Source organism: Drosophila guanche, unplaced genomic scaffold, assembly GCF_900245975.1.
Source record: "Drosophila guanche unplaced genomic scaffold, DGUA_6, whole genome shotgun sequence".
In the NCBI taxonomy this organism is placed as follows: Eukaryota; Metazoa; Arthropoda; class Insecta; order Diptera; family Drosophilidae; genus Drosophila; species Drosophila guanche.
The window spans coordinates 8,661,231-8,673,179 of record NW_022995745.1 but is presented as its reverse complement, the minus strand read 5'-3'; the positions used below and the strand labels follow the sequence as shown (position 1 = coordinate 8,673,179).

Genomic DNA, 11,949 nt, shown 5'->3' with positions numbered 1-11,949 from the left:
GGGGAATAACGGTAGTATGACCCCCCCGACCCCATAAAGTATATCAATTCTTGATCAGCATCAATAGCCGAGTCCGTCCGTCTTGTTGAGCGCCTGGATCTCAGAGACTATAAAAGCGAGAGTCACCAAATTTTACATCCAGACTTTTATATATGCTCACACGGTTACAAGTGTATTTAAAATATAATGAGTAAATAAAATATATAAAGGGGGCAGCCCTTCCGACCCCGCAAATCGTGAAAAATATGAGATATTCGAAATTTTGAAGATACGAGAAAACTAAAAATGCCATTCCGTAGACCATATCTCACAGATCACCAAATTGGGATCCGATTGGATCATTATTATAGCCAGAATGAAGAAATTAATTGCGTCACCGATTTGGGTGGGGCAGGGCGTCGAATATAAACAAAAAACGTGTAAGAGAATAATTGTGAGACGAAGACGACACACGCCGGTGACGCAGACGGTGCTCAGACGTCACACACCCAGATCCCTTCCCCTCGCTGGATTTCTTCGCACTACCATACTTTTCACAACATCTACATCTACTGTCTACTTCTTTTTTAGTAAAATTTGACAAAACATCGCTAAGGTGCAGATGTAGTACTGAGTACCGGGTATAAAAGTTGTGACGCGTAAGAAGCGTCTCACACATCCCTTATAGTTTATATTATAACGGAACCTAATTGGATTTTCTACTGTACTTTGTAGTTTCCATTAAGGAGAACATCTGCTCAGAAAACAATAGAACAAACCCAACGAAGAAGATTTGACAGCAGATCATAAGCATTTTAAAGTAACTTACATATTTCGCACACATTATGTATACATATGTATGTTTAACTAAAACGAAAAAGAATCAGTACAAAAAGATGATTTTTTTTTTATATTTTTAAATTTTTATAATTATTTTTGCTAAATACATTTTGTTGGTTTATTTGTTGCTGTTGTTCTTGTTGTTTTTGTGGCTGGTTTTACGGTTTAGTTTTGTTAGATTTGTTGCTGTTCAGCGTGTATTATTAATTGTATTCAGATTAATCAAATTAATCAGATATCAGATACTATTTGGTTACCAAATAGAGAGAGAGAGATAGTTCGAGTACAAGACTAAGAACATTTATACACAACAGAAATTGAAACGAATGTTTTATCAACACTCATCATGAAAAAACGGATGTGTGCTATAAGGGGCTCCTTTTTGTGAACCTGTGGATATCCCCCTGAGGTTCTACCAGGATGGTAAGGGTTAGTTCGCTCTTTACTGCTACGGAAGCCTCAAATACATCGCTTTGTATGTATGTATGTATGGGTATTGGTATTGTTTTGGGATGCTGTTGGCTGTTCTCGATGCAACAGATGGACAATGCACGTGCAGCTGCACTGCTAACTCTGCTATTCGTACTATGTGAAGTTGAAATCTTATGCTGGTTGTATTTCAAATAAAATCGTACTGTACTTGTATGCACTCGAGTTTTTAAGTGTTTTTTTTTTGTATATAGTATATGTTTGTATTTTTTTTGTTTTATATTTACAAAAGCCGATTACAAATTGACGCAGCTTTGTTTACCAACACGTTTGCCAGGTGCGGAAAGGGAAGGGAGTACGGAAAATGGGAAAACTATCGCCTCGGAAGCAGGAATGTGGTCTGACATCTGATGGACAAATTGTTTGCACACATACCCGTATCTACTAGTATGGAAAACCTAAAGCTACTCGTAAATTAGTCACAAATTAGTCAAACGTTAGTTAAGGATAAACGTATATTGCACGGCATCGGATTGCTTGGGATTATAATTTAGGCAAAAAAAAACAACATAACGAAAATAAGATACATATATCATAAGACTAGCGTAATACTTTGGCACACATATACAACTAATGTAGAAAACATACATAGCTCTGGATAAGTGACTGGTATTCAGTTGTTGCACACATAGCATACAATGTCAATGTAATAATAATATACTCGTAATGCTCGGCGGTACAAAGGTGGTACAGAAAATAAACTGCTAGAAACGATAATTAGTTAGATCCTGACACTGGGGCAGATACTGGGTATACTGGGATAGACCCTGGAACTGACACTGGCACTGCAAAGTTGCTTCTCTTGGAACTGGAACCAAAAAACCATTGACTGCTCTTTAAGTTGTATGTCGTGTATATATATAGAAATATAAATAGTAGGTATATATATGTGTATGTATAATTTTTTTGCTTTCACAATACATAATGTATAAATTTATATACATACGTATATAGTTTTGCTCCTCGCTCGCACTTGCACGCTTCCCCTCATCAATTACTCAATTAGAAACTAACACTTAAAACCGACTTTTTCATATGCGTTGCTATATCCTTGCCCCATCCACCCATATCCCTCATCCATCTCTCCCTACATTCATTCATCGATTCAACTCATCAACCAACTGAGAGCGCTTTGAGCGTCCTACTTCTACGTACGAGAGAGTCATCTACCTCTGGCCTACAGCTAAGACAAAAAAATGACACAATGGCTCCTCTTTGAATCCTCTTTGCATAACCTACACGTACATTTACATATTTCATATACTTTCTCATTATCGTTCTTGTCTTTGCTTTCCTTTTACTCGTTTTATCCCGTTTTCCTCATCGTAACATAAAATTAATCAACAAATTTTTAGAGTTGCTTGCTGAAACTTGAAACTGTTTTCATTCTTAGCGTAATCGTGCCCTAAGCGGTATCCATGACCCATGCCCCACACTACCGTTAGTGACCGGGAAAAGCGGAGAGCGCAACTAAAATACAACCAGAGGTGGGGCCTTCTGTGGAGGCATTGGTGTGTATGTGTGTGTGTATAAGAAGTGTGTTTGGTGCAGAGCGTCAGTGTGTGCTACAGAAAGTTTCTTAAGTTGCTTAAGTATTGATCGATAAGTAGTAAGATCTGTGTGTTCTACCACAAACCTCTAACCAAACGTGAGTTGCTCTCTGCCACTGCCTCTGGCAGGAGTAGTCCCATCCATTCTTACTTCTGCGGCTGCTGCTGTTGCTATCCACTGTGTAAACACATCTAAAAAAATGTTGTTCGCGTTCTTCTTGTATCATATTATATCGAGTGTGTCGTACTGTACTACGTCTAGCAACTGTTGTCAAGTGCTCTTTTATATCAATATCAATATATATGTATATACTGTATATACTATATATGTATGTATGTATATGTATATACTACATTTTATGTTTGGTTGTACATATGCCTTCTATATAAATATTGTTTTTTTTTCTGTCATTTTCTGGTATTGTCTGAATGTGCTACGTATTTTAAACGCTAAACTACAATAGTTTGTGTCTCAGAGGGAGGAGGTGTGTGAGTGTGTGCATGGGAGGGGTTCTGTCTTAATGTTTTGTAGATCGTAGATGTACAAAATCGATGCAAATACAAAAAATAACCTGGGAAGAAAAATAATTGCAAGTTCGGTTTAAAACTATGGCATATACATATACGTATGTATAACTAGTGCATTCGCTTTGTATGTTGTATTTTGTTTGTTCCTATATATCCTCTATATGCTATTAATATGTAATTCTGTTTGGTTTCCATCCGATCGCGATGACTGCTGCTCCCTCTGCTCCACTGCGCTGGGACGATCCTCCTAGAGTAGCTGCGCAATGACAGGCTCGATCAGACACATGTGCTCGGCACCCCGCACTGGCAGCCGGTTGAGGCAGAAGTGACGAATCATGTCAGGCACTGTATCGAAGGGACGGCTGAACTGCCCCAAGATGTACTGTCCCGTTTCGTTGCGCTGAATTCTCATATGCATGAAGCCCTTGGCTCCCCTGGTGACGGATAGAAACGGGTGGAGAGAACGATTAGAAAGATATTGGACATGGAGTGACAGTATGTCGCTGGTTACACGCTCACTTGAGAGAGAGGGAGTAATCCTGCTTGGTGGACTCGCAGTTTCGGACCAGAAAAGAGCCCTCTGACAGTGGACGGAGCGTTGTCTCCGCCTCGATGCGCGTAATAGCGCCGTGATACCAACTGAAATGCCAAGATATTCATCGATTAGCATATATCGATTAAATCGATTGACTAAAGAGTATCCCTTACCCCTGCCGTTCCAGCGGTATGCTGACATCAATCAGATCCACAGCCGTCACATAGCTCTGGCATATATTTATGTTCAGCTCCTTGGCGCTATTAAGGCCCCGCAGGTCGAGGCTTCCGAACTGTTTCGCGGCTTGCCGCGGCTCACTCAGATTCAGTGTGAGGTTTTGTCGGAAGAGCGCTGTATCTGTGTGGGGTGTAGGTACAAAGAGTGGAGCTAGTGGGGTAACTATTTCCGATATCGACGACTATATCCTACCTATCTTGCTGGCCAGCTTCTGATCTTCCCGCATCGAGTGACTGGAAGAAGCCTGCGATATGCCACTGGACTCGGTGCTGTGCATCAGTAGGTTATTGATATCCGCCTGGTTGGCGCGAAGGCGCCTCCGCAGTTTGGGCATGTCGAAGGGCAGCTCGCCAAGGTCCACCGAGGTGGCGCTCCCGGATGTGCAGGCAGCCTCTTGTTGCAGCGTCTTGCGTCGCCGCAGCTTTGGCATGTCGAACGGCAGGTCGCGCAGCTCCTGCGGAATGCCAACGTTGGCTGATCCTGATGCTCCTCCTGCGCCGGTGGTAGTGCCCGTGCCTGAGCTTCCTGCGGCCGAGGATCCCCCGCCGGCTCCCTGGCTGACGGGCTCAGCCCCAATGAGTTGCAGCTTGGGCAGCGTGAGGCGCTGCACGGCCAGGGCAGGCAGCGGCTTACCTTCCTCACGAGAATGCAGCGAGATTCCGCTGTCAGAGCCCAGCAGCTCGTCTGCCAAGTGCAGCAGCGCCTTGTTGGGCGCCGCACCTCCTCCCCGCTGGTTGCGCTGCTGCCTGGACGAAAACGGAGCGGAGGTGGCGACAGCTGAGGTGCCCGGCACGAGGGCCTCTTGCTGCTCCTGGGAAGGGGCCTGCGGCTGGCTCTGGGGTGGCTGCTGTGACTGTTCGGACGCACTGACCGAGGCCGGCTCCTGCGAGGACTTGTCTGAGATGGGACTGAGGATGTGCAGCTTTGAGTGCAGTAGGAGAGGTGCCGGCCGCAGCGGGTACGCCACGCTGGAGCTGCCGCTCTCCGAGCTGTGGGAGCTAAGAGAGCTTGAGTGGCGCGACTCTGAGCTTGACGTGCTCCGGTTGCCCTCGCTGGTACTCGAACGCAGCGACTCCATGCTGCCCCCGCTGCTGGATGTGGCTATGGATTCCGTGGAACTGTAGTTGGGTCCCTGTGCCTGACCCTGGCCGTGGCCGTGGCGGGTGCGTCGTCCTGCCGATACACCTGCGGCATGGTGATGGTGGTGGTGGTGGTGCTGGCGCTGCTGCTGCGGGTGGGGCTGGGCGCTGCGCCGCAGCTCCAGGACTCGGCCCGACTCCAGCACAAAGGAGCGTGGCCGCCGAGCGGCGGCCGAAGCAGATGCTGTGACGGAAACTGATGCGGAGGCCGAGGCCCCGGCCGAAGCGGAGTTTGAGTTGGTAGAGGGCGGATTCACGTAGGCGCTGTCGGTGAGGCTGTTGTCGTTGCTGGACGCGCACATCTGCTGCGACTGCGGCTGCTGTTGCTGGTGGAGGCGCATCCCCTGGAGGGGCAGGCGCAGGTCGCGCAGCCGCGGATGGGCAGGATTGGTGGCGGGCAGGTTGGGGGCGCTCTTGATGCTGTTCAAGTAGCGCTCCTGTTTCCCAGGAAACTTCATGGGCAGCGGTGCCGTCGAGGGTGGCGAGGGCGTGTAGCCCCGAACTGGCAACTGCTGCGTGCTGGAGGCACTGGCTCCACTCGCTGCCGTTCCCACTGCCGCCGCCGGGTTGGTGTTCTGGTTCTGATTTTGGTGATCACCTTCGAGCTGCATATTTCCCAGCTCTGCCTGCACCTGATGCACTTGGACGTGGGCGTGGCCATCGCTGTTTTGCTCCTGCAGGGCCTGGTTCTTTGAGTTCTTTGTTCGCTTACACTCCAGGCGACTCTTTGCTTTGGCCGCCGCAGCCGCAGCCGCCGCAACGGTCTCGCTGTTGCCGTTGCTGAGCTGGAGGAGCACGGAATGGTTGGTTATGCGGTCCACCTCGTCCAGGTCGTCGTCCGACTTGGCTATCTTGCAGTCGAAGGCCGTCTCGTATATCTGCCGCCTGCGGTTGGCCATTATGTCCGAGTCGGGATCGTCCTCCTCCTCGCCTTCGTCTGCGTCTGCGTCGACGTCGTCGTCGTCCTCCTCCTCGCGCTCGTCGTCCCCGTAGAGCGTGTTGACGGACTGTGATGCTGAGCGTCCGCTCAGTAACAGCTTCTCAGAATGAACCAGTGGCAGCGGCAGGGGAAGCGGGATCGGGATTGGGATCGGGGCGCACTCGGCGCACTCGTGCACGCCATGCGGGTGCACATAGAAGATGCTGCGCGGCCGGAAATACTCCTCGAGCTCCTCCTCCGGCTCATCGCTCAGTCGACCTGCAGCTCCAGATCCACCTCCGCCTCCGGCTTGGGTGGTGGCAATACAGGCTCCGCACACGGCTGCTGGTCCGAGCAGACGGTGCGGTGGCATCGGCGGCGAAGACTCCGCTGGGGTCGCGGCTGTGGGGTTCGTGGCGTTCGCAGGAAGCGGGGGGCAACACTTGAGCAGTTCCCCCTCGCCGGCGTCACAGTGCTTCAACTGCAGCTGGAGCTCGCTGCTAGTGGATGGAGATGGATGAGACTGGGACTGGTGGCGTGGCTGGACGTTGCAGGTCTTGCGGACTAGGGCCAACGCTCGGGCATGCCACTCGCGCCGCTTCAGGCACTCACTGCAGTCGGACTCCTCCGATGTGCTGGTGCTGGGTGTCTCACACCGGATAATGTGCACCCCCTCCTCCGTGAAGCTGTAGCGCTTGGGCGTCGACTGGTCACCGCCAGTTGGCTCCCCGGACTTATCTTCCTCCTCGAGACGATCGTTTTCCTCCGGCGGTTCTTCTCCCTGTCGGTCAGCCTCTTTCTCCCTCTGACCGTGGCTGTGGTCGTCGGCTTTGTCGTCGTTGTTTGCTTTGTTTTCCTTGTTTTCGTTGTCCTCGTTGCTGTCTCCTAATGCTGGTGACGGCGGCTCCTCTCCTTGCTCTTGCTGGCGCACATCCAAGCTGGAGCTCTTGCGGTAGCCACCCAGACACGGTAGTTCTGTTCTCCGCTGCGGCGACTCGCTGGCCGTCGACTGTCGGCACTTCTGTTTGGCCTCTTTCTTGGCCTTTTCTCTGTCCCTGTCCTTATCCTTGTCGCGGCTCTTGAGGAGATCGGAGTAGTAGTAGGGCGAAGGTTGACGTTTGCCGTACTCTGCTGCGGGGGCGACGGTCAGCTTTCGTGGGATCCGTTGTAGTTGGGGCGGCAGTGGGCGCACCAAATCGTCCGATATGGAATCTGGCGAATTGAGAACCGTTCCAGGAGTTGTACCAGAAGTTTCAGTCTGGGACGGGGCCTGCTGCTGTTGTTGCTGCTTCGGCTGTGACTGTTGCTTCTGGGGCTGATCAGCCTCCTCGTCTATGTCCGCCTCTTCATCGGAGGACTTGGGCGCAGAGGACTCTGCCGAGAAAAGAGAATAAGAAAAAGTTGTAACACTGCTGACGCCGACTACATCGTTGACAGTTTCCAATTAAGTCGCGCTAACACAAAGAAGGCCTTAAGCATAGAGCCACGCAAAAGGAACAGAGTCGTCGCCGCCGTAGTAGTCTATTTGACGGTTGGATAACCCCCTAACTAGCATCCAGCCGGCAACCGCCAACCGCCCACCGCCCACGAGTCCTCCTTTCATTCTAACGCCATTCCTAAGAGTATAGTCTGAGATCTGCCCCAAGGCAAGTTCAGAGACTGCATTTTCCATTTTCCGCTTGGCTAATCGAAGCTGACTTTGCCGCAAGTTTCTGCATCCCAAGCTAGAAAATTAACTGGATTTCGGGCTCCTTTTAATTGTCATCCTTCAGTGAAGGCCTGCTCCTGCTCCTTCACTTTCCACTCTTTAACTAGTTACGCCCCTAATGTTAAATTTAAAAAAAAAATACACTCAAATGAAAAATAATAAGGAAAGTTGGCATTACTTCGGCAAATGCTCTGTAAAATGTGTATTTTCAGGAATGTTGAGGTGATCTTAATTTTGTTTAGTTGCTACACTCTATAAAGTAAAAGCAAACGAGTAGGGACGCTTGTGAGGAGACGCTTTGTACGCCTCAAAACGTTTATACCCGGTACTCAATCAGTATATCTGTACCTTAGTGTTTTTTTTTCGAATTTGACAGTTTTTCTACATCTGTCATCTACATTTATCTAATCACTTCCAACGCCAACACGCACTTTTGGCTTTCCACCCTCCCCAATATACGCACACTGAACGAGGAAGAGTGTCGACGAATGAGCTACAACAAGCAAGCAACAGAAATTAGGGCAGTTGGAATAATTTACTTTTGGTTATAATTTAATATTTCAAGTACTACATAATACGAAGAAATTGAATACAAATACAGAGAATAAGATTTTTTTTTTCCAACCAGTCAATCGAAAAATAATTTTTGAAGAAGAAATTTTATGAAAATACGTATGTTCGTTTCGGAAACCTACTCACACATGCAAGCGCATTCTATTTTTAGATTTAACCGCTGTCATATTTCAGGGGTTTGGAAGTTGTGCTTGCCGTCTGCCAAATCAGTATATGAGAGTTATCCATATTTTTTTATTCTTGGATTGTCTTTGATCTCACAACGTTGCTACTCCTTTTCTTATAAATGAATGAATTCAATGTTCCATGAATTCCATAAATTGCTCCCTTATGCTTGCCAACACACACTCACCCGAATCGTAGTGGCTATTCCGCTTATCCTTCCGTTGGTACTGGTGATCGTTGTTGTTGTAGGTGGAATGGCGCTGCAGCTGCTGCTGCTGTTGGGAGCTGCGCGGCGTCGGCAATGTATGTTGCAGCTTTTGCTGCTGCTGCTGCTGCTGCTGCTGTTGCTGTTGTGGGTGTCGATTTTGGCTGGGGGCCGTGCGGCGCTTGACCTTCTTATGGTATACCTTCTTGTGGTGGCTGTTGCCGCTGTGGTGGCGCGTGTCCTTCGGATCAGAGTAGCCTTCTATTAGCTTCACTGAGGCTTGTTTGATATTACTGTTGGGCAGCGGCGGATGTTGCAATGTTGCACGCTGCTGGGGCTGCTGGGGCTGCTGGGGCTGCTGGGGCTGCTGGGGCTGCTGGTCCTGCACTTGTTGTGCTCCAACTGGCAACGTGTTATTGTTGTTGGATGTTTTGTTATAATGTTGCTGCTGGTGCACCAATTGGTTTCCGATGTGCGTGTTGTTGTTGTTATTGTTCGGCTGCTGCTGCTGGGCTGCTGCTGTAGCAGATGATGTCGCTGCAATTGCCGCCTGCTGAATGGGCAAAGTGGCCAAGGGGACTGGTAGCGGAGGTACTGCCGCTGCTGCAGGTTGCTGCGTCGCTTGTTGGGCTTCCCCGAATGGCAGCTGTCGGAAATAAAGAGAAGATTGGGTTGCGGGCAGGGAGGCGTCATTAGCATGTGTTTGCAACTAATTTGATTTGCATTTTAATTTTCAATTTGTTGGCATTTAATTGAAAGGAAAATGGAGAAGGGAAAAAATGCAAATGGAAACTAGCTTGCGCGATTATAAGCTTTCCCAAGGGTTCACAACACCCACAGCACCATGCTTATAGATATATTTAAGCATATACATATATAGATATACACACAGTTGTGTTAAATGAAATAGTAGTGCAGCATAGTAGTAGGCTTTAACAAACCAAAGAAATGTTTGGAAATGACTGTATTTTTTTTTGTTTTGAGCTTTAAAAGCATTGTTTGCTCCAGTAGAGGATACCTAAGATTTTGATTAAAAACTAAAGCCAAGAGGTATAATGGAATTGAAAACTAAGTTGAATGTGCTCTTACTATTGCAATTAATCATTTTAACTTGAAGAAGATCCCTGAAAACTGATCTTTTATGAAAAAAAAACGTATCTTTTATCTTCAATATCCGCAAAATTAATGAAAACAATTGTATATCGCTCTGTAAGTGTTATGACAGTTAGTATTCGACTGACTAGACATTATTTAATTGCAAGAAGTCCCAGAAAGCTACGAGTTTGGTTCTGAAGGTATAGGGTGTACGGCTAAAGTTCACAAGAACTCATGTGGCTAAGCTGTGTCACAGTGACAAAAAAATATTGTTCACTGATGAGTGTTAAGTTGTATAATATGGTAAGAAATACCAAAAAGAATATGTTTGGCCTTCACAGACATCAGATTAGATTACTAATTCTTGAAAAAACCTGTATTGGGCATGTTGGGTTGAGCCCTATGAGTTCCAGCCCATATGAAGTGCTACTTCCTATCCTTTCGTTGAAGTATTTCACAAAATTGTGTGGGCAAAGTATGCTGTTTCATACATTACATTCATATTCCAGTTAAAAGACATCTTTAAAAAGGATCTTTCAACAAGATAATGATCCGAAATACTCAGGAAAGCCCAAGAAATTGTTCGGCTGCTGCTGCTGGGCTGCTGCTGTAGCAGATGATGTCGCTGCGAATTTTCCATGTTCAAATCAGTCCCTGGATCTGAATGTCATCAAAATCTTATGAGGGGAATGCCAAAACATTATAATAAATGCAATTCCGGCTACCAGAGATAAGTCAGAGCCAGTGTTTAAAAAATGATTAGATAAAATCCTATTGAAGCTTGGGCAGGACCTTATTGATTTATTCCAGACGGGAGCAAGAAAGAAAATAAATCAAAATTGATAAAAAACTAAATATTAAACCTCAAGAAACATGTAGAGCATGAAAGATGGGTATTAACTTAAGTTTCGGTTTTTTTGAACATTGAACATCACTTTTTATGGGTATTTTTGCAAAGTCATGTAAAAAACGAAGATGGAATACAAAATTTACAGGATTCCTTCTGGTTTCTAATGTGTACATTTCAAGCTTTCTAAAAAGGTATCACTTGTTTTATTTGGATGTTTGAAAATGTCTTAAAAACAAGTTTGAAAGTGGTGAGGTGTGGCACTACTATTTCATTGCACACAGCTGTATGTATGTATGTATGTACATGTAATATTCTTATCTCCCTGGCTTCCCCAAGAATTCAGTCCATATTGTCACAAATGTAAATCCCTCTGTAATCACAACATCCGTCTGTGTATAATCACTGTTTACATGCATATGTATATAAGTATGCATTATACTCTGTGCCCAGAGTCTCGTTGTCCTGTTCCTCGATCTACTTCCGCTGTAAGCATTACAAAAAGTTGAGAATTATGGACATGACATTCACATGTTCCTAGTGTACATATGCAAATTTTGAGGCTGTCCTCATCCTGTACGTGCTGTGCGCTCTGGTCATTATGTTAAACATAAATTTCCGCTTACACGACCACATCAGACCAAATCCTACATATGTGTCTATATACATATCCGAATTCCTGTTCAGGGGAAATTTCAGTTTGGCCACGGGCGACTCAGGAAACAACATCCCTGATAGCAGTTGCATAAATGCGGAAGGCAAAAGGAGGAGCAGAACAGGGAACAAGAGCACGAGCAGGAGCAGACGGTCATTGTGCATCAAAACATTTTTAATTGAAACTCATAAATAAAGACCACTTCTATGGGGAGGCTTCTCCATTCGAGTGGCAAAGGAGGGAGCGAAAGAGAGAAGCGGCTTGTTACCCATTTTTAATGAATTTGAACTTGAAACCGAATGCAATGCAGATAGCTGATGCTGATGATTCTGCCGCCTATTTATTTTGGGGCACAAAAAAATGGTTGCCACAGAGACCTCAGTGCCATGTTGGGTCCTTTGTCTCAAAAACGATTGCGATGGGGGCGAGGCATATTGATAATAGAGGGGTTGACTGTGTGCAAGCCAGTGGTAGGAGTAGTGGTA

The 11,949-nt window shown here is 46.5% G+C and overlaps 1 protein-coding gene across 2 annotated transcripts in view; it reads right to left on the bottom strand.

Moving 5' to 3' along the window:
* Positions 1-950: 950 nt before the first annotated feature.
* Positions 951-11,949, bottom strand: part of LOC117581135 — a 50,831-nt gene continuing 39,832 nt past the window's right edge. Inside the window, exons 5-10 of one of the 2 annotated variants that reach the window (XM_034268061.1) lie at positions 9,250-9,513; positions 8,850-9,213; positions 4,351-7,590; positions 4,095-4,278; positions 3,906-4,025; positions 951-3,820 (exon numbers count right to left, since the gene is read on the bottom strand). In XM_034268061.1, coding sequence (XP_034123952.1) covers positions 3,634-3,820; positions 3,906-4,025; positions 4,095-4,278; positions 4,351-7,590; positions 8,850-9,213; positions 9,250-9,513 — 4,359 coding nt within the window. In that variant the 3' untranslated portion in view covers positions 951-3,633. Of the gene's footprint in view, positions 3,821-3,905; positions 4,026-4,094; positions 4,279-4,350; positions 7,591-8,849; positions 9,514-11,949 lie in introns of both variants that reach the window. The other variant, XM_034268060.1, reaches the window with a different exon arrangement.